We start from the raw sequence: 27,412 nt of genomic DNA on the forward strand, positions 1-27,412 counted from the left end.
GTGCGTCGCGCGGAGGATTGTGGGTGTGGGGCCCATGTGAGGCTCGGAGAGGACTCGGAGGAGGTAAGTGGGGCTGTGTTCTGGAAGAAGGGCTGTGGAGGGGGCAGAACCAGTCTCTGAGGAAATCTCCTTCGGACTCGTGAGGGCCATGCCCTTCCTCCTTGCCTTTCCAACCCCATTCTTCAAGCTTCCTTGCTCCTTTTCCGGGTCCTGTCGGAGGACCTCAGCCCCAAGGCGGCTCTCTGAGGTTTAGGAGTTGCGAAGGAGATCCCAGTTCCAGAGTCACCCTGGTGTTGCCCGCGTTAGAGGGTGGGTAGAAGGGGATGGTGGGCTACGGAGGTGAGGGCGGGCGTCAGAGATGAAGTCAGGTCGCCTTCTGCTCTCCGAATATCTGACGTTTATCGAGTGCTTTCGTTCTAAATATTCATATGCATTATCTCTAATAGTTGAACGAAATGGTACCTACTCCATAAGGCTGTTCCCGAGGGTTAAATGTGTATGAATGCATCGTTGTCAACCCTTGCTTTTGCACCACTAACTTATATTTATTAACTAGAGTGAGACTTTACCTGACTCATGAAGGTGGTCATATACAAAGAGGGAGCTTTGTGACCTAGACTGAATTGATTTTGGTCTGTTTATTTAGGAGACTAGCCTTGTAGGAGTAAAGTCTGTTCCAAGTAGAATGAGGGAAGGATTAACGGAGAGAATGGGACCAGAATTTGAAGAAACAAATGAGACCAACTGAGGCTTGGGAATATTTTGATTGCATTACCTTTTTACTTGTAACACGCTCAGGTATACAAGTAGAAAGATAGAACGTCTAAGTAAGTGCAGTTGGCTAGTAATCATTTGCCCACCTCCGTGAAGTCCTGGAATTCTGCTTGGTTTTGCCTTAAATTTGTTTCTCCAGATGCTCAGAACTTGAAAGAAAATACGCTGATTGTTTTTGCTTTTCTGCATGTGGCTCAAAATAAGTTTGGGAAATGAAATTAGACCTATTTTGTTTTATTTAACATTTAACTTAGTATTGTGAATTGATATTTTTCCCAAAGCATCTTATTTAACTATATTACTGACCTTTCATTATTATTAATATTTTTTTTTTTTTTAGTGTTTGGTTTCCTCAAGCATTTGTCCAGTCAGACATTTTAAAATGGCATCCAAACAAGAAATAATGAGTGACCAGCGGTTTAGGCGTGTTGCCAAGGACCCGAGATTTTGGGAAATGCCAGAAAAGGATCGAAAAGTCAAAATTGACAAGAGATTTCGAGCAATGTTTCATGACAAAAAGTTCAAATTGAACTACGCGGTGGATAAAAGAGGACGTCCCATCAACCACAGCACAACAGAGGACTTGAAACGTTTTTACGACCTTTCAGATTCTGATTCAGATGTCTCTGATGAAGATAACAAAGTATTGAGCCAAAAGAAAATGAAGAAGAAAAAAGCCCAGACTAGAAATGAAGTAGAATCAAAAAATCTTGTTGAGGAGAAAAATGAAGAAACTAAGAAAGTTAATCAAAAAGATTCTGGGAATAAAAACAATTTAGATAACTCTGAGAGAGTTCAAAAAGTGAAAAGCTCATGCAAATCTAAGAAGACAGATTCCATGAGTCCCAAGACTGATAGCAAAGAATTTACACAAAAAAGCCCAGAAGGGAAAAAAAACATTGTTCAAGATAGTACAGACTTGTTTCCCAAAGGAAAAGTAAGGATGACAGACTTGGGCACCTCTGAAATTGTGCATTCTCCCAAGGTCAAGTATTCTGAGACAAGAAGAGGAATGCAATCAGGTTGGTTGGAATGAGCTAAGGATTCTTTAGTGTTACCTTATTTGCTTTTATAGGGACTTTTAAAAAAAGGAAATGTAATAAGTGCTTTCATAGTGTCATGGGAATAATCAAATACTTACTTGGAAGTACAAAGCTATAAAATAAAAAATACTATATGATTAATTTTTTATTTGGTGCTATAATAGAAGAGAGGGAAAATATTTGAGTCTTGAGGCTAAGCAGTGGTTTTTGACTTGTAGTGGGCACTGGTGGCAGCTACATTCTCTAACCAGTGAAAGAGTTACATGTTCTCATCACAGGATGAGAGGTATGTCTGAGTAAGGTAAGTAGAGTTGGAGACTCATCCATTCCTTCATTTGTTCAACTACTTTTAGTAACTAATATGTGACAGATGGGACATTGAGTAAGACGTAATCTCCCATCTCAGGGCTCCTGCTAATTTATATGATGCCCATGCAAATTAGAAACAGATATGCTCTTCTGGACACACAGAGCTCCCAGTTTGTTGAGGACAGCACCTTTGAAGCAACAGGTTCTTTTCCCTTGAGCAGGCACAGCTCTGCAGGGTGCATGGTCGGGTGATTGGAGTTTGACCTTGATTTAAGCCCTCTCGCTTCTTTGTAGATCCCCTTTCATAGATAACAGCCTGCTAGACTCTGTGCCATGGCACTGGTCACTGTCTGATAGCAGTATATAATTTTGAATTTTCTAGTGGACATATTAAAAAGTAAAAACAAAAAAGAAGTGAAATTCATTTTTTAGTATATTTTATTTAATCCAAAATATCAAAAAGTTAATTCAGTATGTAATCAATATAAAAACTTACTGAGATATTTTACATACTATTTTCATGCTAACCTCAAGTTGGATGAGCCATATTTCAAGTGCTCAATTGTCGCATGTGACCGCTGGGTACCATACTGGACAGCGCAGATCTAAAGTGGAAGAAATTATTCAGAACCATAATATGAAATAGAACAATTTTCAGTGCCATGAAAGATGTTCAGGATAGAGCTCTGAATTCAGAGGAGGTCACTCAAAATATGGTAATCTGAGAAAAATTCATAGGTGAAATGCTATTTTGGTGAGGATTTGGAAAAATTGAGTTTGAGGACCAGAGTATTCTACATGGGAAGACCTTTTTGAGTGAAGATATCCTTGGGCATATTCAGAAGAGATCAGTATTCTCATTTGATTAGATAATAAGGTCTCTGAAGGAGTGAGTGGATAATACAGCTAGAAATGGTTGTTTGAAACTTAGTAAGAAACATCTGATTCTAGTTCATGTTTACATGTTTTCTGAGCTTATTAAAATTTTGGGTCACCTCTGGCAGCAGGAAATTTTGAGTGTTGGTGTTGCTGATTGTTGTTGTTGTCACTGAAAATTCATGATGTTCAGATGAGCCAGGAAAAGCTGGCTGTGATTACAGGACCCAAGGAGGGTAGGAATCAGGAAAAGGCAGAAAGACATCTTGACCAGCCAGTGTCACGTTTCGGAGGTAGAAAGTATCAGGCAATGGGCAGAATTCTAAATTTCAGGAACTAGGTAAATTGTAATATATCCAAATATGTCTGTGACATATGAAGTTTTAGAAATAGGTTACAAAATAGAATAAATGGTATGACTAGCTACTTAGAAATAAATTAATGGGTGTATCATAGAAAACAAATTTAGGAGGTTATGTACCAGAATAACCACCTAGTTATCTCTGAATGAAAAACTAGCCATCTTTAGTTTCTTCATTAAATCATATTTTCTTAATTTTTTTGCAATGAGCTTTAATTACTTTTATAATCGGAGAAAATGATAAAGCATTTTCTTAAAGTAGGTATATAAGTAGTGTTTACAATCACTAGTAGAGTGGTACCATCTAGGAATAGATGCAGTTGCTTATTTTTGTATTCCCACATTATTTAGAATAAGGCTTTGTACAAAGTGGGCTCTGAGCAGATATTTAGTATCTGAATGTACTTGATATTGTCAAAAATATTAAAATACTAGGCCTCTTTAAGTCTCCCAAGTATCAATTTATTATACAACCCAAAATGTGATATGTGTACCATTGTCATACATGAGGAGATGTTGTATGTTAACCAACTTTTTAATAGTAATAATCAAAGTTTAATAATCAAACTTTTTAATAGTAATAGTTATGTATTTCAGGATCTTAGGAAAAAATGTAACCACCACATCACATCTATGACTTCAAGGATATTGTTTGAAACAAAGCTAATATTTTTAATTTAAAAAAATCAACTTAGTGAAAAATATCAGTAATATGCAAAAATCATGGAAATTGTATGGTAATATCTGATACTTGACAAATACTACAATACTAGAGAGATCTAGGTCCCCAAAGTGTTATTTTAAGCTTACTGCTTAAAAGTGAATTCTGATGCTTACCTCATAGTAACTTTCTTTCACTATTGTGGTGGTGTTTTTCTGATCCCATATATAGAACTTCTGATAATGCCTTTTTTTTTTTTTTTTTGACTTTTTCACATCTACTGGTTAGTTATCTTTTATTACTTCCCACTCTCTTTTGACGCGAAAATAAAAGCCCATTTCCTGCTGTTCCTCCTAACTCCTTTTCATTTGGTCTCAGGTCAAATGGCATATTTGTGAAGCCTTCCTTATTACAAATATCTCTCTGCAAGCAAATTTAGATATTTCACTCTGTGGTGCTTTAGAACATAGTTCCATAAATCAGTAAATTATTTCTTTTTGTGTATGAGCCCATGAAGAGCATGGGATCATGTTACAAATCATCTCCATTTTCGCTTCCTGCAGCTCAATGCTTAGTACGTAGTACTCAATATTTGGTTAGTGAATGAGCATTGTAAGATTATAGGACCAAGAGAAAAACTAAGTTTCAGTTTTATTTCATTTCTTAAACTTTTAGATTTGTTTTTAATTCTCCAAGCTTAGAGCCTGGGAATCAGCAGAAATATAAGCTCCAACTTAAAGATGAGTATAATGTATAAGATACATCTGCACACACAGAGATACACATACAGTAGATGGAAGCATATGATTGCTTTAGAAATAGGAAATGAGCCCTTGCAGAGTGCTGAGGGCCAAAAAATCCCCAACTTAAGTGAAAACAGTCTTTGTGTATTGCTAACTATAAGTCAGTTGCAAAGTGCATGATTTAGCAGAAAAGTTATTTTGCTCTCTTCGTAGGTGATCTCATCCACATCACAACTTCTGTTATTACTATACATGAATGATCCAAAATTTTATCTCCAACTCAGACTTCTCCGAGCTGTAGACTCACAGTCTTTTCTGTGTCCTTTTAAGTGACTCAAAGGCACTTCAAATTGAGCTTATCCAAAACTACATTCATGATCTACCTCCACCAGACAGACTTGTTCTCTTCCATCATTGCCTGTTTTTCTCTGTCCGTCTAGCCAGCTAGCTTGCTCTGCAAGCTGAGAAGCTAAGACTTTATCTTTGATGCTTTCACAATTCCTATGCTCCATATCAAGTCCCTGTCACTGATTGCTGTTGGTTTTATCTCCTGACTCTGAAAGTCAAAACTGACTCACTACTCTGCATCTCTATTGCCACCAGCTTAGTGTTGCCTTCATTTCTTGCCCAGAGTGCTATACCACCTTTTTAATTCTCTGTTCACAATCCACTCATGACTCCTAGTCAAGTTTTCTAAGGTGTAGTCAATATGATCTCAATTTGCAAATCTCATGATGTCCCTACTTCTGTAAAGACAGTGGCTTCTCATGCTTTTACAACTAAGTCCAAACCTTCTACATGGTTTTGGGATAGTGTGACATCTACCTAACTCTTTCAGTCTCATTGTACTGGACTCCTGGCTATCTGTAATCCAGACATGGTTGCCAGCTTTTTCCTACTAGTGGGTCTTCACATACACTTTTCTTACTGCTGGGGCATTCCCCTCATCTGTTAGTCTAACCCTGGTGACTTAATTCCTCCAGTGTTAAATCCCTCAAATAGCAGCTCGTTTATCACTCAGAACCTCTGTTTTATGCTCTCATGGCATCTTACAACATTCCTTCTTGGCACTTATCCTAGTTGTAATTTCATTTTTTAATGTTTATGAATTTGGTTGATTTTACTTGATCAATATCTGTTCGTCTATCCTCTTCCTTGATTGGAAGCTCATTGAGGGCATTGATTGCTTCTCTTTTGCCAGTGGTAGTATACTGAGTACCTAGATGTAGCAGACACTCCATAAATATTGAATGAGTGTGTGAATCTTTGTGATCTGGGTATATATTAAGACTTTTATTATATAATGTGGTTTGGCATGAATTTTGCTGAATTTATATTTTCCTTTAGTCTCATAGAAATTATTATTTTTACTGGATTTGAGGTAAAAATAATTTGGATGTAGTTTAATTCAGTGTTTATATTTTGTTAATTCTCCCTCCTTTGACCTTTTTTGCAGTGGTTCCGTTCGTGATGGCAAGAGACAGTGATAGTCATGAAAACTTGAAAGATTCTCTGGAGGAAGATTTAGAAAGTGCTAGTGAAACTGGAGGTGATGAAGATTCCGAAGATGAAATTACAAGCATTGGTAGAGCTGCCACTGATGACGTTGACAGTGACAAGGATGGTGGAGATGAAAATGATGAGGAGGAGGAGGATAGTGAGGATGATGATGAAAGTGACAGTGGCCCTGATCTTGCAAGGGGCAAAGGAAATATAGAAACTAGTTCTGAAGATGAAGAAGATATGGCAGATTTACTTCCAGAGGAATCTGGTTTTGAGCATGCATGGAGAGAATTAGATAAAGATGCTCCTCGGGCTGATGAGGTGACCTTTTGAATAAATAAGATTATTTGTCAAGAGTACCGTACAAATAGCTTTTATGGATGATAGAATTGATGTCATTAAATTAATGAGGAAAAGATTTTTTGGTAAATAATACTCTTGGTGGTGATTCTAATTAAAACTTCTTGATGCAGAATATACCTATTTAAATTAGATGTCTGTCCAAGCAGATAGGGATGACCTTCTGTAATAAGTCACGTGAAATTTTGAGAAAATTGTTGTTTTAGCTAGAAGTTTACATTTCAATTCCTGCTGCACCTATTAAAAAGTGCTATAGAGTATTATATTATACTCAACTTTACTCACACGAGTGATAAAATAGCTTAATAAACTTGGTAGTTAAAAAATCAGCTCGTCATCATATTCTGATTCAAGAACTAAGAACCAAAGTGCTTTTCTGTTGACACGTCTACCATTGTATTATCCATCTTAAGTGCTATTTTATTTTATTTTATTTTATTTTATTTTATTTTATTTTATTTTTTTGTCCTTAAACGTGTCTACCATTTTATTTGGATACATTATTATAATGTATTATTAATATTTGGCCATAAATCCTGTTAAACATCTTCCTTTTGTGTAAACCTTCTCTTAAACAAAATATGTTTTCTTGGAATTTCATTCATTGAATATTTATTGAGCATCTCTTATGGCCTGATTACATAATCTGATGTTGGAAATTTTTCCATTTCTTTTTATTTTATGTAGGTACAGTCTCAGCTTAGAGTGTTGGGAACATGGAGGTTCACAATCAGATAGAGATGGCTCAGAAATGAATAAATGAAGTTAGTTAATAACATAAGCTAATTGATTAGTGGGTTTTTTAATAACATTTTTTTAATTGAGTTATAGTCATTGTACAATGCGTCAAATTCCAGTGTAGAGTATAGTTTTTCAGTTATACATGAACATACATATATTCATTGTCACATTTTTTTTTCGCTGTGAGCTACCACAAGATCTTACATATATATATTTCCCTGTGCTATACAGTATACTCTTGTTTCTCTATTCTGCGTATGCCTGTCAGTGTCTACAAATTTTGAAATCCCAGTCTGTCCCTTCCCACCCCCACACCCCCTTAAGTGCTCCTTTATATGTTGAAACCACTTAGATTAATGATTTCAGGTTTTGGGGGAAAGAGGGCATTATATTTTAAGTATCTTAATTTTGTAAGCATTGGGAATGATATAGATTATGTAATACTTAATTTTTCTCATTTCTTAGATTACACATCGATTAGCAGTTTGCAACATGGACTGGGATAGATTGAAGGCAAAAGATTTGCTGGCTTTGTTCAATTCGTTTAAACCTAAAGGAGGTGTTATATTTTCTGTAAAGGTGAGACTTGATTTCACTTTGACGTAGATATTTCTAAGCATTTTTTTCTCTTTTTAAAGAAATTCTCTTCTTCTAAGAATTTCTTTAAAAGAAAGTCTTAGATAAATGATATGACTTAGGGATAAGTTGATTATTACAAAATTATTTTTCTTCATTGCTTATGTTTTATGTGTTTCTTTAATCATTTTCATATATTTTATTTAAAGTATTGAATCCAGTCATTTTCATGTGTGTTTACATTGCATTCCTTGAGCTTAGAATCTTGTTTCACTTTTCTTAATTTTTCCTTTGGAACCCTTAGAACATATAGAGGAGATACTCTGTTTTTGTTCCCAAACCCCGTATCAGTTACTCTCCAGCCAAAATGACTATTTTTAAAACTATTCCTCAGGATGCTTTAGCTTCCTATAGTGAGTTTGGAAGTGAGTCATTACTGGTGTTTTCATTGAGTCAAGTTGTAACTCTTATTAGAGTTCCTGACCTTGACAGTTCTGGATATTATAAGAAAAGGGAAGTACTAATTAATTACATTGCTCTTATTTTGTGTGTGTGTTTAGATATATCCTTCGGAGTTTGGAAAGGAGAGGATGAAGGAAGAGCAAGTTCAAGGACCAGTAGAGTTACTAAGTATTCCTGAAGACGCCCCTGAAAAGGACTGGTATTAAATCATTCTAGAAAATAAAACTAAACCTCATATAAGTTCGTGTCACTAATTCAGAATTCTGGTCACTTTAATAGTTGGGACTAAAGTTTGCACTTGAGCCTTTGTAGTTAAAACTGTTTGCAAAGCAAGTTAAAGTCTGTCAGAAGTGGCACACAATTTCAACATTTTCTATGTGTATTTATATTTCTGTATTCGTGAAAATAATTACTGCATTTTTGAGAAACATTTCATGATTAAATTGATTTAGAGTTCTCAGCCTCATTGCCCTGAATTAGTAAGTTTTGCTTTTTTCTGAGATGTTGCTTTCTACCTAAGTGGCATTGAAACTATTTGCCTTTGAATTACATAATTTTTCTTATTTAAGGATTAAGTAGAAAAATTTAAAAATGATAGGAAAAATTCTTTGCCATAATGTAGTATATAAAAAAATTTAAGGTAGTTTTTAATCCACTAGATGGAGCTATATGTGCAGTTAATAAAAATGGTGGTTAAATAGATGGGTGGCAAAAGAGAGCAGATGAAGACCTTCAAAGAATGTGTTGTAGTTAAGTAAATTGAACTTATAACCATTTAGACTTGAAAAAACATGAATTTGGAATAAAGTTTTGCAAGAGCAGGAGTTCCTTTATAATAAAAACTGATGCTTTCCTAGCATATTTAATAATACAATGATCCTCTCCAGTGGTTTTACTTGAGAAGGCTATATGTGATAGCAAAACAAATAACTATTCTAAGAATTAGAATCACAGGTAAGCACATGTAATTCTTTCTTTCCTTTTCTGAATACCAAATTACAGTAAAAATCGCTAGTCTGTACCTTGTTGAAAAAAACAAAATGAGCTTAAGTATTTAATGTACATGAAGGCAAAGTCATAAAGGAAAGGTGGATTGGAATGAAGACCAGGTTGTAATATATTTTTCTTGAAACAATTACATTTCTTTTTTAAAGGGAGGTAAATATTTTTGTTTCTGTTTAAGTAAGTCTAATGAATTTTCCCCTTTTAGGACCTCTAGAGAAAAACTGAGAGATTATCAATTCAAACGACTGAAGTACTATTATGCAGTAGTAGACTGTGATTCTCCTGAAACAGCCGCTAAAATTTACGAAGATTGTGATGGCCTGGAATTCGAAAGCAGTTGTTCATTCGTAGATCTAAGGTAATCTAGTGTGTGTCTTACCAATTTAGTGTTGTAGCACAACATGATTATAAGAACTGAAATATTGGAACTGGTAGTGCACTCTGCCGTTTCACGTTCTAAAAGAACATAGAACACTTTTAAGAAAGAAAACTGGAATGAGAAAATGCTAGAGTATTAGGTATGAGTCACCTCACGTTTATGTCCTTTCAAATATGTCAGTTATGTTTTTAGAATGATAGGTTTTATGTAGTGGTACTTCTTTGCACTTTTAGAGCTAGCAACCAGGTGAAGTAACTTTTAAAAAAGCATTAAGGTAGGGCAAAGGAATTTGCTAATAAACTAGTATCTCTAGATCTGTGCCATCTTAATACAGCAGCCAGTAGTCATAACTGGATTGCTTACATTTATTTAACTAGAAATTAAAAAATTTTAAACCTCATTTGCTTACTCACACCAGATACGTTTCAAGTACTTAATGGCCACATGTTGTGCAGAACAGGTATGGAATATTTCCGTTGTCACAGAAAGTCCTGTTGGGCAGTGCTGCCTGGTGAATGGATAGTGTTGCTGGCATTGTCTTCAGACTTGTGTGTTATTTCCACCACATGCTCAGGCTTCACTGACCTGACGTGAAAAACTGTAGGGGGTTGTGGATGTCTGTTCTAAGGAAACCAGGAATCCAAACTACTGCACCGTTTTATCATTATCCTAGTTCTCTGAACCCAGTAAACCATTCTACTTTGACACTTCCAGTAGAAATCACTTCTTTGTATCCAGGTTTGTTAGAGGCTTTGTTCTCAGAATGAAATATTTTAGGGAAAAAATGTATCAATTCATAGTCACTATATATAGCTTTCACACTTCAAAAGCATTCTGACTGGTGGAAAAATACGAATAAAATTTTTGAATTGATAATTGGGGATAAGATTTTAGCATGCTTAAGTATATAGCAACAAAGGCATACATAGCTCATCGGACAAGCTGTTTCCTCCTCTTTTCTGTTAGCAGTTTCAGTGGGAGGTGATTGTTTTGAATGTTTAAATAGTAGTTACCAAACATTCCTTTATACCTGAGTCATATTAGCTGACTCCTAATGCAGGGTTTCTACCTGCTCAGAGTTTACTCAGACTTAGTGGAATTACAGATTTATAGCTTATGAATTTCAGAAATTTTGTGCCAAGGTTATTTCTAACATTGTTTGCTTTATCCACATGTGTGTTCTGTAGAATCTCATATGGTATTTGTGGATAAACTACACATAATTAGAAGAGAATCTATACTCTGGTTGTTTATCACTGCAACATATGTTTAAATAAATTTATTTTTTCTTTGTTTCTTAGGTTTATACCAGATGATATTACTTTCGATGATGAGCCAAAGGATGTAGCCTCAGAAGTGGATTTAACAGCATATAAACCAAAATACTTCACATCTGCTGCAATGGGAACATCAACGGTACCTCTTTAGAAGATGTATAGCTGCAGTGCTTTAAGAAAAGACTTTGTTATTGACTAATAGCATCTTTAGAAATGAAAAGTATTCAAAATTTTAATGCATAAGTGCAAATAGAACTGAGGCACAAGTGTATTTGCATTTTTATCTGCCACATCTGTTTGAACCTATTTTCAGATTTTTGTTATGCCTTTACGCCTAGTCAGTTACCTGCAAATGTTTCTTTTTTCTCTTCTCTTTCCCATACACTTGCTTAATTAGATTCTTCAGTAAGTAATATGTCAGTTATTAATATCCTGGGGAGTAGGGGGGAAAGAGAGAACAGATTGCTTCAAATCACAGTTAAAACAAAACTAGTGAAAATTTAAAATAGGAACACATTTTTCTGCAGATATGATACAAAAAATTAGAAAAACAATTGAAGTAGAATAGCTCAGGACTACTAGATGTCACATTAACCCTTATTAATGAACAGCCAGAAGATTTCTGTTGAGTTAGTTTGTTACTTAACTGCCTGGCTTCTCTCTGCTCTTCCACCCCGTCTACCTTCTGTCCATGGCTGGACTCTGCAGCGGCCATACAGTCTTCTCACTGCCTTTCTGGTGACAAACCACTGTGTTCTTCTGAGGACAGGCTGGTGGCGGAGGGAGAGCTGCTGTATCTGCCATGTCATGTCACCTGCAGCCTGTGGGAACTGTGTGGCTGTTAGTGACTGAGTGTAGTGAAACCCCACCCTTATGCAATAAAGAAGGCTAAAAGAGTCAGTCACATAAAATGTAGGATCATGTTGTTTTCAAGACTGAAAAATAGGCAAGCCTATCCAGCCAGCCAGTATGGAGTTCCTTCGGTCTGACTGTATCATCCTCACCTGTGGTTTGAGCAGTGGTTTTGTGGTCATCAGCTCAGTCTTAATTATCAGAACAGGAGTAATTCTGAATCATGTGACTAGCTGGAATTTCTGCAACAATAGCAGCTATTTTAAGGATCACATCTGTTGGTTAACTCGTGCCCATTTTGTTGTTCTGATCTGGGGAGATTAACCTGAGGAAAAAAACACAGATACGGGACCCGCCCTATGATGAAGGTAAAACCTCTAACCTGACTGAGAATGGAGACTGCAGAGAGGGCAGGAGCCAGTCACTAAACTGACCATTTGACAGACCAGTTCTGGTGTCACAGGGGTTCACTGTACTTCCAACCAATAGATGCCTTTCTCATCAGTGGCTCTTAATCTGTTTTGGAAAATGGACTGAATTGACATTGTGTTGAAAGGTTTGTCGATGAATTTCACATAGTTTCTAGACTTCCTGAAATGCCTAGAACTCCAGGTGAAAAACATGTTTTGACTCATTCATAATAATGTTAACTTTTTAACTAGTGCATTTTCTTATTTGTTTTCACCATAATTAGTCCACACACTGGTGAATTTTTATTCCCAATAATGAAGCACCTTGCATAAAGCAGAGAGTTAGGAGGAGAAAGGCACAGATTAATTGAAATGGTTCCCTTTCCATGAATAGAACACTTCTCATTAAGCATGTTATTTATCATTTGTTTTAGCACATGGTAACATTTTTAGTTTACTGTTAAACATCCAAGTTAATGATAAATATTCTTTAACAAAATTGGGTTACTGACATTTCCAGTTTTTTTTCTTTTGTTGTGAAAGGTGGAGGTCACTTGGGATGAAACTGATCATGACAGAATTACAACACTCAATAGGAAATTTAAAAAGGAAGAGCTTTTGGATATGGATTTTCAAGCCTACTTAGCTTCCTCTAGTGAAGATGAAGAGGAGATAGAAGAGGAGCTACAAGGTACTTGTTCATCTTTCAGTGTTCTTCATTTGTAAGCATTTAGATGATTCATCTAGACTTGTTAACAGAAATATGTCTTTGGCAGTAGCTTAAAAGGGAGTACCAAACCAATCCTTAATCCTTCTGCAAAGCATGCTCACATATACAGTATTATATACACGTGTAGATAGTAACTGAAATTTTTATTTAGAGATTTTTTTTTTAGCCTGAATTTCTTTAACCATAAACACTTTCTAAAACCCTGACCTCACAAAAAAAGCCAGGCCTTATAGACTTGTCATGACTCATGTGTTATGCAATCACATAAACTAGTAAAGTGCTTTATTATCCCCCTTTTTTAAACTAAGAACTTTTTTTGGATTATTTTTCATATTCCATTTTTCTACTCAACTAGTTTAGGAAGTAGACTCTTTCTGTTCATTTAGTAATTGTCTTAGAAATTATGACTTGCAGCCTTAACTTACCAAAGTTTAATGCTAATTAATATTTTTACCCTCCTAGAGAATGCAAGGCATTTTGAAACACCTTTCATGCTATCCTGTATATTGTAATTCTTAATTCCCGCAGGACATTAATGTTATTGTTTTGTTTAAATTTACTCACTTTTTTCCTCTACTTTTGTTCCTTATTCTTTTCTAAATCTCATACGTCTGTCTGGGATCATTTTCCTTCTGTCTTAAGTATATTCTTGATAATTTCTGGTAGTATCTACTGGTGTCAGACTCTCTTGAGTCTTAGTTTAGTCTAAAAATGTCCTTATTTTGCCTTCATTTGTGAAGATGTTTTCACTGGTAAAAAATATTCTAGGTGGACAGTCCTCCCCATCCTCACATTTATAAGAATATTCTGCTGGCTTCTGGCTTTATTGTTGTTTTGAGAAGTCAGCTCAGTCTACTTTTTTCAGTCTTTTGAAGATTGTCTGGGTTTTATTCTTTGACTGCTTTTTTTTTTTTAATTGAAGTGCAATCAGTTACAATGTGTCAATTTCTGGTGTACAGCACAATGTCCCAGTCATGCATATACATACATATATTCATTTTCATATTCTTTTTCATTAAAGGTTATTATAAGATATTGAATATAGTTCCCTATGCTACGCAGAAGAAACTTTTTTTTTAATCTATTTTTATATATAGTGGCTAACATCTGCAAACCTCAAACTCCCAGATTTATCCCTTCCCACCCCCTTTCCCCGGTAACCTTTAAGATTGTTTACTGTGTCTGTGAGTCTGTTTCTGTTTTGTAGATGAGTTCATAGTGTCCTCTTTTTTTTTTTTTTTTTTTTAGATTCCACGTATGAGTGATATCATATGGTATTTTTCTGTCTCTTTCTGGCTTACTTCACTTAGAATGATGATCTCTGGGTCCATCCATATTGCTGCAAATGGCATTTTTTTTATGGCTGAGTAGTATTCCATTGTATAGATATACCATAACTTCTTGATCCAGTCATCTGTCGATGGACATTTAGGTTTTTTTCATGTCTTGGTTATATAGTGCTGCTATGAACATTGGGGTGCAGGTATCTTATCAAATTAGAGTTTCCTCCAGATATATAACCAGAAGTGGGATTGCTGGATCATATGGTAAGTCTATTTTTGGTTTTTTGAAGAATCTCCATACTGCTTTCCATAATGGCTGCACCAGACTACATTCCTACCAGCAGTGTAGCTGGGTTCCCCTTTCTCCACACCCTCTCCAGTATTTATCGTTTGTGGACTTTTGAATGATGACCATTCTGACTGGTGTGAGGTGATACCTCATTGTAGTTTTGATTTGCATTTCTCTGATAATTAGTGATATTGAGCATTTTTTCATGTGCCTGTTGGCCATTTGTATATCTTCATTGAAGAGTTGCTTGTTTAGATCTTCTGCCCATTTTGGATTGGGTTGTTTGTTTTTTTGTTATTAAATTGTATCAGCTATTTATATATTCTGGAAATTAAGCCTTTGTCAGCTTTGATTACTTTTAAAGTTTTCTTTTTGTCTTTCTGCTGTTTCAATATGAACTGAGAATAGATTTTTAAATTTATTGTGCTTGGAGTTTGGTGGGTTACTTGAATTTATGGCATGGTATCTTTCTTCAGTTTTGGGTATTCTCAACCATCATCTATTCAGATATTTCTTTTCCCGTCTCCTTCTAGGACTCCAATTAAATACATCTTAGATCTTTACCCTGTAACTTCCATGTTACTACTCTCTTGTTTTTGGTTTTGGGTTTTTTTTTAATAGTGGTACTGCGGATTGAACCCAGGACCTTATACTTTACCTCTGAGCTATTTCCCTCTCCCTTCTCTTCTGATTTTTGATCTGCTGTCTTTCTGTGCTGCATCCTGAGTGTCTTCTTTTACCAGTCTTGCAGTGCACTAATTCTCTTTTCAGCAGTGTTGAATCTGCTGATAGACTATTCATTGAGTTCTTAATTTTGGTAATTGTATTTTTTTACTTACGAAAGTCTGGTTTTAGTATTTTTCAAATCAGTAATATCACTTTTTATAGTTTAGTCATTGCAGGTGTTTTCAACACTTTCTTTTATTTCTATTAACAGAATAAACATGTTTTTGTAGTGTATGTCTGATAATTTCAGTATTTATTTGAAATCTTTTGGAGTTGATTTTTGTTACTTCACAAGAGATTTCTCTTGTTTACTTGTATGCCTGGTTAACTTTTTGTGCTGGTTTGGTATTTGAGGTGAGAGTATCTCATCAGAGAGAACTTTGATTTACTCTGATCATTCTGGAACCACATTATTCCAAGTTTTAACTTGAGATTCCCTGGCCCTACTGGGTGATGCAAGTCTGCATGAGAGCTGGTTTACTTGTGGTTGACCCTTGCTCTGGGGTATGTCCCTTGGGTCCCTGCTAAATGTGGGGGTACTACTTGGTTCTTCAACTTTCGTCCTCTTGGCCTGCCAGGCTGCCAAAACTGTAGTTTAGTCTCACAGCTGTTTCTTTGATGGCTCAATAAATGCCCTCAGGGCAAAATAGGTCTTGAACACTGGGGTCATCTCTCTGAAAACCTTCTCTTTGATTTTGACTTGGTAATTCTTCATTAATTTGTCAGTTCTTTGAAATCTTCATTCTCTTTTTTTTTTAAACCTCTTTGAAGCTCTTAAAAAGATTGTTCAAATATTTCATTCACCTTGATGTCCTCAGTAAAAGGGTTGGTGTGATACCTAGCTTCCCATTGATGGAAGCGGAAGTTCTCAAATAGTCTATATCTTTATTTTAAAAAAAATTTTGAGGATTAAACTGATCAGTGATACATTTTAAATTTACATATGCTTTTGCTTAAAATGGCTCATTTTTTAAAAAATGGGGCCAAAAACCTCTTCTCCGCTATATTGGATCTAACTCTGGAAATTTGGTAGCTTGATTGCAATTTCTTAATCAGTTTTGGGTTGATACTCTCTCCCTGATATCTTCACATCTTCATTCCTATCTATTGTAAGAATTCCCAACTGTGCACAGTTACGAATAAGACAAAATTATGTGCTGACAGCAAATGAAGAACCATAAATGTGAGACATAGATATAAATGTTTTAAACTATCAGGAGTGAATATTCTTACTTTGATTTTTAGCCTGACATTTTTCATAGCTGTCCTTTTGGTTTTCCTTTTTCATATGTATTATTTTATAAATGTGAAATTAAATAAATCCTAAAATTCTTTTTTAGTATTATCATAGGGACCATGAGATCTTAACTTTCTTAAGATCCTGTGATTGGCCCGTCACTGTTCTTTTTAGACTACTGAAGGTTTTCCTTCATTTTTCTAAGTTTTTCATAAAGTACTACTCTTGAACTGTGTCACACATGGAATGGAAAATCATACTTAATCATTCTAGTTTCTTTGTTCAGAAATCTCATTGATAAAACTACATAATTTCTTAGGTATCTAATAGCCTTTTAAAAAGTATATGATTTGTGGCTGTAGTTATATTGGGCACAAAAGTCTTCACATTAAAGTCTTGATGGCTGTTGCTTATTACTTTCTTTGGCATCCAAACATCTGAGTGACTATGTTATTTCTAGTGACTTCAGAACAGCCAAGTCTTCTTCAAATAGCCTTTATGTTTTTTTCCCCCATAGCTATGCTGATTTTCTTTTTGTTTATATACCTATATGGTCATTTAGCACTTTCCTGAAAATTCTGGATAGTTTTTCTTTACTAGCAACTCTAAGATAAAGGAAAGAAGAGCATTTCACATATTCTTGTGAAGATTGGGTACAGGTTTTTCAAATAGACTTTTGGACTGGTTTGGGAGAACTGAACTAGATTTTAAAATGACATTATTGACATAAGAGTGACAAATATTGTGGGAAAATAACCATTAATCTGTTAGTATATTTTTGTTAAGATCTTAGGCTCTGCTGGTTTCAAATCCTGACTTCACATAGTGAAATTACATTGGTTAAGTTTGCTTAGCCCCTGTGCCTTTCTTTCCATAGCTGTAAAAAGAGGATCATGATAGTTCTGTTCATGGTTGGAAAAATTGAGATAACGTGTATAAAGGCTTAGGAAGTGTTAACATACTACCTCATATCGTATATTTTTACTTTAAAACCTTAAGGATTAATAGCTTTTTGTTTGAAATATACTAATTAAGTTCTTAAAAGCATGCCTTTTTCTTCAGTATTTTGATTGATTGCAAGCTTACTTTAATTTATAATTTCGTACCTCTGGTAGATACATTAGTATATTTGAATGCCTTACAGTTACTGGATGTTCCTTTTGTAGCTTATAAGAGATCATACATAACAGGGCTTCTTCCTGTTATAGTTTTTTTTGTTTTGTTTTTTGTTTTGGTTTTTTTTCTTGTTTTTTTTTTTAACTTAATATTAGGCTTTCACGAAATACTGTCCTTGAATTGGGAAAAAACAGACTTACACGAGTTAACCCACATTTTAGAGCTTCAGAAAGTAAAATTTTAGTACTGGAAAAAATCAATTTAAAGTAGGCCATCAGAGACTTACCACTAAAATTTCAACCTGGAAGGAGCTTGCTTCTAATTATGTTTTCAGAAGTAAGCTTTTAATAGAAAGAAGTACATTGCCATTTTGTTAATGTGTTCCTGATGTTTTATCCGTTGAATTACGGGATACATGACAGAATTCCATCCAACATTATTATTGTGGCACAAAGCACAAACAGGAAAAAAATGAATTTCAGCTGTTTGAGTGAAAATGTAAAAGTGTGATAGGATGGAAAGAATGTCGTGTACTATTTTTTATTCATTTAGAGAAAAAGCTATAAAAACATTTACTTAATCAATTTTTTTCATGTCACCTTTTTGAAGATATAAAGACCACCTTAGCATTGATGTTTCATGACTAAATGCTTAATAATGTCAGACATTTTAGAGGGTCTTCTGTATGCTGCTTCTAAATTTTCCTTTAGTGGGGACATTTAGTCAATTCAGTAAGTCTGCATGTTTTGCATTAAACCTAGGTTCTTATTTATGTTTTTGACTTGGAGAATTGCAGTGGAAATACAGAGCAAACAAACTTTTCACATAACTAGTTTTCTTTAGTATTTATTGCCCATGAATTTTATGCTACTCCTTTGTATTATAATTATTTTTATAAAATTAATAAATGGAAATGTGAATATTTTCCGTATAGGGAAATTAATAGCACTAACTTCTAATTTATTCATTTTTATTCTGAAGTGTTAGTGAGATCCTGATAGTAAGCATGCTTGCTTACTGTCCAATGGGAAGGATTCATCATTTTTTGTTTTGAATTACAGGCAACTTCCTTTATCTTTGTCATCAGCGGGAACAGCTAAATCCATGTATCAGATGCATTCCAACACTATTCAGGCTCATTTTACTGACCATACATTTTAAAGCCACAGTATTGGATGGTAGGGGACATAAGAGGAATAAAATGCCATCCCTGCTGTCTTGCTTGTAGGGAGAAGTCCAGGGATGTTACATGACAACAGGATTATTTTAAAATATGAATTTTAATAAAAACAGATTCCCAAGTATACTACTGTGAGAGTGCCAACTTTGCAACTGATTTTTATTTTAAACAAGATCTAAGTCTTTCACTTAATTCATTTAATATTAAGGAATTTAAGTCTGATTTTGACATTTTGTTGTTATAGTATATCTGACGTCTTTTAGAAGGTTGCTGCAGTGACTGAGATTAAACACTGAAATTAGATGTGAATTATTTCCCTATGTTAAATGAAATTGATTTTTTTGTTAGGTGATGATGAAATCAGTGTAGAGGAAGATGGGAAAACAAAAAGAAGTCAGAAGGATGATGAAGAACAAATTGCTAAATATAGGCAGCTCTTGCAAGTTATTCAAGAAAAAGAAAAGAAAGGCAAAGAAAATGATATGGAAATGGAAATTAAGTGGGTTCCAGGTAAGAATTAGATTCTAATTAAATGTTTACTTGTTTTCCTTCATTTTGAGATGTTGCATGCATTTTAGCTGTAAAAGAAAACAAGATCAACTCTTTGGAAATATAAACTTAAAATTAAACTGCATTTTCCAGGAATGTTTTGGTGAGGAAGTTAACATGATGTTTGCATACATCATTTAATTCACTTTGGGACTAATGTTTTAGACTCTTGCCAGCTTATTCTTGGTCTCTTTAATTTACTAACTGCAAATTATCCATTTATGAAAGTAGGCCTTTCCTAGGTTTGATTCGATTATTCTCAAGGTACAGAAATTTGAATCCAGGTACTATGTATTCTAAAGTCATTAAACTTTTTTTCAAAATACGTAATTCATAAGTGGACTCTTCTCCAGTAACCCCTAACTAGACTTTAAATTAGTGAAGTTTCACTAATACAAAATATGTAATACATAGTTTTCCATCTCAACTTGGCAATTTTTGAGTATTTTTGAATAGTCAAAGAAGTTTAGCATCATAAGTGATTTTTAAAACTGCCTTGAAGGTTTCAGGCACTTTTTTTTAGAGTAGTGCAATATTAGTACAATACTAATTAAAACCATGTCAAAGCTAAACAAAGATAAAAAATGAGATAAATGAGGATTGTTTCCTCACATATGCATTTTTTTTGTTAACAATCCTGGGCAAATCAACATGTGTCTTTGCAAATAATACTGCTTTTGCAGATTTCTGCTTTTCACCTATATGTATATCTTTTAAAGCTAGATATTGTGAGGGGAGGGAAAACATTTATTTATTTGTTTGTTTTTTTAATGATGGTACTGGGGATAGAGCCCAGGACTTCATGCATGCTAGGCATGTGCTCTACCACTGAGCCCTCCCCTCCCCCCAGGTATAATTTTTGACAAGGATTTAATTCTTTTCGTCTCAGTTCCTCTGGAGATGAAAAGATACTACTTATAACACCATTGCTTAAAAATTAAGTGTTCTATGTTCAGTTACTCCGTTTCTTACAACTAGTATGTTTTTGCCCTGAGAGTAAAACATCTGTTTTCATAGGTTGTGTTCACTTGGGGAAAAAGAAAAAAAACTAGCATATTTTGATATTTGAGGATTGATTGTTTTCGTAAATTTATTAGGATTGACACGTCTCCTGCATATTTCTGTAGGAATGTAGATGCTATGTTATAGCTCATTTATTTTAAATGTTTGGCTTTTTCAGAAAGTGATGGTAAGAAAAACTGAAGTTCAGTAGTGTTATCATGTGAACAGTGGTTGGGAGAACTCAATGTAGCCTGGAGAGGAAAAGTCTAAAAAGTGACTTAACATTTATTTTCAAATACTTGTGGGATAAATATGTAAATGAAGACTTAATCTCACTTATTACCTCAGAAGTCCAGTGCTTTTGCCAGTGGATAAAAGTTGAAGGAAAGTTGTAGGGGGAGGGTGTAGCTTAGTGGTAGAGAGCCATACATGCTTAGCATGCTGGAGTTCCTGAACTCAGTCCCCAGTACCTCCATTCAATCAGTCAATCAGTAATACCCTCCCCCCCAAATAATCAAAAACAAAATAAAATAGTTGGACCAAAAAATTTTTTTTAAGTTGAAGGAAAGTAGGTTTCAATGTAATATGAAGAGGAATTCTCTATATCTTTAGAATTGTTCAGCAAAAGAATCCAGAGGCTGCTTTAAGGGGTTGAGTGTCCTTTGTCAGTAAGTCACAGTCAGGCAGTACAACCATACTGCTCAGAAATGTGTGTAAAGTTTTTCGCTTGAGGTCCTTGAATTTATGATCCCAGGAAATGTTGAATTACATCTTTTAAGTCCAACATGGTGTAATTGTAGCTTAATTATAATCTTAGAATGAGCTTATTGAATGAAGATATTTTGAATGAACATGTTTTAAATTGAGATATTCAGTTAACTATTTGGGAAAGAAGATTTAAAATAAACTTGATTGAAAAGTTCTATAGCAGATATTTTAGAGTTATATTGTGGGCCAGATTTAACCTTTGTCTTTATTAATATAGTTATGTAGTACAGCTACCAAAAAGGGGTACATAGGAAGCTTTAAGCAGTACAGTTTTCCTAGAATAAGCCTCACTTAGACATGGAACATTATCCTTTTTTTATATATATTCCTAAATTCTATTTAGTAATGTTTTGTTTAGGATTTTGCACCTGTGTTAATGAGGAATATTTGTCTTACGTTTTTGTTTCTTGTAGTGTCCTTAGCTTTTGGTATCAGGGTAACGCTGACCTCATTGTAATGAATTAGGAACTGTTCCCTCTTAAATTTAGCAGTACATTTTTATCTTGCCTCTGCTATTTGTGGATGTGATATTAATGTCATATAAAATATTTTTAAAAAGAAAAATGAAAAATGATCATCTGTAATTCCATTACCCTTATTCAGCCACTGAGTGATTAGGTAGATTGTGGTTTAATTTATCATTTCTCTTTTGTTGAATATTTAATCATATTTCTAATTTTTCACTATGGTAGACCTGTGGCATTGGAAAGAAATTTGATCTAAGGCTGTTACCAAACCCAAACCCACAAATACCAGTACTTTCTTAGATCTCTTCACTTTCATCACCAGCCAAGTAATAGGCTTGCTATTTTAGGGCCTTCTACTTATAAAAACAATTTTTTAACAAAGATTCCCCGTCCCACTCCCCTGCCATTTAAAAAATATCTCTGTGCATGTGAGACCTTGTAGAGACCACAAGGAGAAGCCAGCGCTGGCAGTCAGTCTCACTCCCCCGTTAATATGACTTCCTCACTCACACAGCAGCTTTACTTATGCTGTGGATCAACCTGTGGTTCTCTCACAAGCTGTTAAAACTACCAATGTCCAAGCCTCAAATTTTAAATCTCAGATGCCAAACATCTAGGATGTTATAAATAATGTATAGCTTTTTCCATATTTTGAACTATTTTCATAGGATAGCTTCCCAGAAATGGAATTACTAGGGAAGGACACGAACACTTTTTGTGTCTTGAGATTATTGCCAAATTGCTTTCCAAAAGGATTGTACCGGTTTTTAATGCCTTCAGCAATGATGAAAGTGCCAATTTCATGGAATTATCATCAACATTGGATGTATAATTTTCACTTTAGGTTAAATGAAGGAAAATTGATATTATGCATTTTTTAAAAGTCTTTAACCATAGTATTTTTTAAGGCCCCCAGCGGGGTATTGTTAACCTATGAGTCTTTGGTATAGACATGCACTTGAGTGCTTGTGTACCTTTTCTATGCGTGTGTGTGTGTGTGTGTGTGTGTGTGTGTGTGTGTATTAATGCAAAGGCTCTTTGACGTACTAGATGTGTTAAATGAGATAATAAACTTACCTTTCAGGATTTCAGTTTACTTATTTGAAAAATGGGACTAATAAAACCTTTCTTGCTTAATTTAACATATTATAAAAGTACTTTGTAAGTTGCAGAATACTGTTCACGTCATACATGTATTTTGTTAGATACAAGTTTTAAGAAATGTATGTTCCCAGTAACAGCTACCCGGAACCAAAGGACTTTTGTGATGTTATACTTCAGTAAACCACAGAGGGTCAGTATGAGATTGTACTATATCACCCATCAGCTTTTCTGTGGCTTGAATTTCCGAAATATTAAACTCTTCAGAAAAATAAATACTCTTAATAATCACTAATATTTGCTGGACTATGGCTTGGTTTGGTTTTTAAAAGGAATTTTAGTTTAGACTATTTAACTTCCTATCTTTTTACATTGGATTATACAGTATTGTAACATTAGAAGTTTAATTCCTTAAGGGTGAATATTAAGGGAGGCGGATAGCAGGTACATGGGTATAACAACTAGAATGAACACTCTTTCTATTGCTATTTTAGTTCTTCATGGACATGTGATAATACAACCTTATTAATTAAAATTATAGATAAGTAAAAATGCTGAATTATAAGATTTTAAAGGAAAGTTGTAATTCATTGTTTTGACGTGTATGGAGTAATATTTCCCATCTCAGTGTGTCGCTAAAGAAGTATCCTGCCTGGCTCACTTTGATGAGTAGAGAAGGTGATTCATAATTAGCATATTGAGCCTTCATCAAGGAATGTGCCTCATTGGAGAACTTGTAGTATACATTTAAATGAGGCATACTGAGTTTTATCTCATAATATATAAGGTATAAATAACCTTCCCTGTATTAATAGTTCCATTAATCTATGTGATAGTAATTTTTGTTGTAGATATTGCAAGCTGTGTATTTTAATCTTTGAAATTTCATCCAGAATATGAGCAGATAATGGCATGTTTTTGTCTGTAATCTTAAAAAAGATTAGATATGTTCTTTTTTTGTTTTTTTTTTTAGTTACTGCCTGATTAATAGACACAGGTGAAAAGGATATCTGGTCTTTTTTCTACTCAACATCCTTCAGTACCTCAACTTTCCTTTACTTATTTACTGAGCATACGCCAGGAACTGTTCTACACACTATGTGTACAAAACATACAAATTTTCGACCTCATAAATCTTATATTCTGGTTAAAGGGAAACAGATAAGTCATTAGTAAGAAAAATATTCTAGCAGAGACTAAAGGAAGTAGAGGTCACGGGTGAGCCATGCAGACAAGAGTGCCAGCAGGAGAAATAGCGCATGCTGGCCTTGAACCTGTGGCTTATCTAGTGTGTTTGGGGAACAGCGTGGACAGCAGTGTGACCACAGTGAGTGAGTGGAGGAGAGACTAATGGATGAGGTGAGAGGAGTAGCGGGGCCAGACCATGAGGTCCTGCAGGCCATTTTAAGGGCTTAACTGGCTTCTCTGAGTGAGATGAGAAGCCATTGGAATGTTTGAGCTGAGGAGCATTAATATCTGACTCAATTTCTTTTCAGTTTTTTTGAGATACAATTGACATGTTACGGGATAAGTTTAAGGTATACGGCATAATAGTCTGACTTGCATATACTGTAAAATGATTACTGCAATAAGTTTGGTTAGCATCCGTCATCTCATAGATGCAATAATAAAAAGAAGATCTGACTTATTTTTAACAGGATCACTATGGCTGTTCTGCTTGAGGGCAGATTAACATGGGAGGAAAGAACAGAATTTGAAAGATCAGTCAAGAGGCTATCATAATAATCCTGAGATAATAAAGATTATGGGTGGAAGAGGTCTGCAAGGGAACTTCAGAAATTTTCTTCATCACATGTTAAATTTAAGATGCCTGCTGTATGTTGAAATAGACATGCCAAGGAGATAGTCGGATACATAGTTTAAGGTTTAGGGAAGAGATCAAGGCTGGAGATATAAACTTGGGAATCTTAGTTGTAGATCTCTATAAGTGAAGAACACCAAGGGAGTGATTATAGGTAGAGAAGAAAAGAAGTTCAAAACCTGTTCTCTGGAGCGCTGCAGTAATTGGAGGTTGTGGAGGGTGAGCAGGGATCATCCAAAGGCAGCTGGTAAGAAGGTGTCAGAAATACAGGAGGAAATTCAGAGTTGTAGGGTATCCAGGCAGCCAGGTGAAGAATGCATTTCAGTTAGAAGATGGCTCAGTAAAATACAGGCTAAGAAAGACCTAGGGATCTAGCTGTGCAGAGATCATTGAAGAGTTCTGGTGGCCAGGGTGGATGAAATTAGTGGGCTTCAAATCAGAGACCTTAAGGACAGACGACTCCTTTTTTCTGAATATTTGACTGTTAGGAAGTTGCAGACATCATCATGTTTCATCCTTAAAAATACTTCAACATGTAACTTCCAAAAACAAAGGCGCTCTTTACATGAGCAAGATACTGTTACCACACTAAGGAAATTTAACATCGTTAAAATAATAGTCAAATTTCTCACTCATTCCAGTAATACTCTTTACAGTTTTTTTTTTTTCCCCTGGTCCAGGATCAGTCAGTTTTAAAATATCTGCAATAACTGGCTTATAGAATACCCACAATCTGGGTTTATCTGATTGTTTCCTCACAATTAGTTCAGGTAGAAAAATTTTGGCAAGATTTTTCCATAAATGATGTTCTTCTGTACTTCCCATTGCCTTACATCTGGAGGCACATAATATCAGTTTGGCCCTTTTTTGTGTGTGTGCTGTTAACTTTGCTCGCTCAGTTCAGGTGGTATCTAATGGATTTTTCCATTGTAAAGGCCCATTTTTTTTCCTTTGTGAAGGGTATGTACTTTGTAGGATGTGTGACTATCCTGTTTTCCAATATTTTACTTGGTGACATTAACATTCATTTATCCTTGCTTGAATCAGTTATATCATTGGTTGCAAAGTATTGATTTTCTATTTCTATCATTTTTTCTGCATTTATTAGTTACCATTCTAATAGAGCTCCCCCTCCCCCTTTTAACTTATAGTGTACTCATGGGTTAACAAGCCCTGAGGATTTTCTTTTAGTGGATCACAGAGGAATGGGAAGGAAACTGGAGGAGGAAGTGAGATCAAGAGAGCATTCATCTTTAATATGGAGGAAAAACAGCATACTATATACTCCCAGGAAAAAATGATACAGAGACTACATTCTAAAGTACAAAGGGAGTTGGAATATGTTTGCACGAGTAGAGGAATTGGCCTTTGGTAGATGTGCCTGGACATATCATCCATTGTAGGAGAGAAGAAGGCAAAGAATATGGTCCCAGAGGGCAATGGGTAGAAATGGTGGTGGCAGCTTGTGGAGCCCTTCCAGTTGCTTGTATTTTCTTAATGAAATGGGAAGTAAGTCTCCAGCTGAGAGGAGGGAGGAGGAAGGAGGCAGAGGTTTAAAGAAAGAGGTGTGAAGTAGTTGTCTAAGAGTGGAGAAGAGGGGAGTTCAGTAGTATTGCTGCAGTATTAGGGGTGCACATGAAGTTGATGGTCAAGTAAGATGAGTCAACATGGTTATGTTTTTCTTTACTCACATTTAATGTTGTAGCACAAGCATAGAGTAAGGAGAGTTGGATTAAATCAGACTAGAAGTTTTGTCAGTCAGCTGTGTCCAAGCAAGAGAGGAATGAGGGGAGTGATTGTAACGGTGGACCATTGTCTCTGTGTTGGGTTAGGAGGAAAGTAAGGGTATGTTGAGGGTGAGGGATGGAGAAAAGATGAGAGGAGTGGTGGACTGTAGGTCCCTCTGAGACAAAAGAATTGTTACCCTTGGGGAACTAGAAAGAATGAGATGGAAAGAGTGGCACTAGTGTTCAAAGAGTAGGATACTTGAAATTAAGATTATGCTGGCATTGCGATTTTGATAATGACAACTCTAGTTATGATTGTGGGAGGAATTTCTGAGGAGTTTCCGGTGAAATGTAGAATAATAGAAGAGGTCAGTGAACTGTGAAGCCCGGGTGTTGGAAGGATCATCTATGTGGCCATTGGAATCTCCAAGAATTATGACAGGGCTAATATTTGGCAGTGATCCAAAGCTTAGCTCGTTAAGAAATAAGGGAGTGTGACTGTAGTCATTAGGTATCTGCAGTGGGAGGGGGGGTTGTAGGTGGTGTAGTCTGATACATGATATTCAAAGTTAGGGGCTTTGGGAGGAGGGCCATCCAGTGGACTGGAGTTGGCTGTGAGTAGCAAGATCAACAGGCTGTGGGAGAGAAAAATTCACCACATGAAAAGGAGACAAGGGAAGCAGTGTCATCAGAGAAGAACCAGGTTTCAGTGAGACTCAAATTAGCAAGTGAATGGATAAAGAGGATTTTGTGAATAACTATTAATGACTGATTGATTATGACTGACTATTGTGTAGAAAGGCTTCATTACTGTGGAAGGATGGGAAATGGTAATGTTTTCGGCATGTTTTTAGGACAAGGGGTGGTTTGGACTTTGTAGACTTCTTGTGATGACAGAATTAAATAGATACAGGACATGGTGAGGTTAAAACTATTGTCTTAAAGCTGTCCTAGTGGTGGGACTGGGAATGCCTGGGAAGATCTTGTGAGGAACACCCAGAGCTGCAGGATTCTTACTCTTTGGAGGAGACTTGGCAGCCATAGGAGAAGGAAGCACTCTTGCCGCCTCGCCCCGCGAGAGGA

The 27,412-nt window shown here is 35.4% G+C and overlaps 1 protein-coding gene across 1 annotated transcript in view; it reads left to right on the forward strand.

Annotated features, from left to right (window-relative positions):
* The first annotated feature begins 3 nt into the window (after window positions 1-3).
* Window positions 4-27,412, forward strand: part of ESF1 (ESF1 nucleolar pre-rRNA processing protein homolog) — a 54,431-nt gene continuing 27,022 nt past the window's right edge. The window contains exons 1-9 of the mRNA XM_014563089.2: window positions 4-63; window positions 1,115-1,796; window positions 6,224-6,591; window positions 7,837-7,950; window positions 8,508-8,608; window positions 9,620-9,772; window positions 11,095-11,209; window positions 12,876-13,023; window positions 19,242-19,403. Coding sequence (XP_014418575.2) covers window positions 1,157-1,796; window positions 6,224-6,591; window positions 7,837-7,950; window positions 8,508-8,608; window positions 9,620-9,772; window positions 11,095-11,209; window positions 12,876-13,023; window positions 19,242-19,403 — 1,801 coding nt within the window. The 5' untranslated portion in view covers window positions 4-63; window positions 1,115-1,156. The remainder of the gene's footprint in view (window positions 64-1,114; window positions 1,797-6,223; window positions 6,592-7,836; window positions 7,951-8,507; window positions 8,609-9,619; window positions 9,773-11,094; window positions 11,210-12,875; window positions 13,024-19,241; window positions 19,404-27,412) is intronic.

The sequence above is a fragment of the Camelus ferus genome, chromosome 19 (assembly GCF_009834535.1).
Source record: "Camelus ferus isolate YT-003-E chromosome 19, BCGSAC_Cfer_1.0, whole genome shotgun sequence".
Taxonomy (NCBI): Eukaryota; Metazoa; Chordata; class Mammalia; order Artiodactyla; family Camelidae; genus Camelus; species Camelus ferus.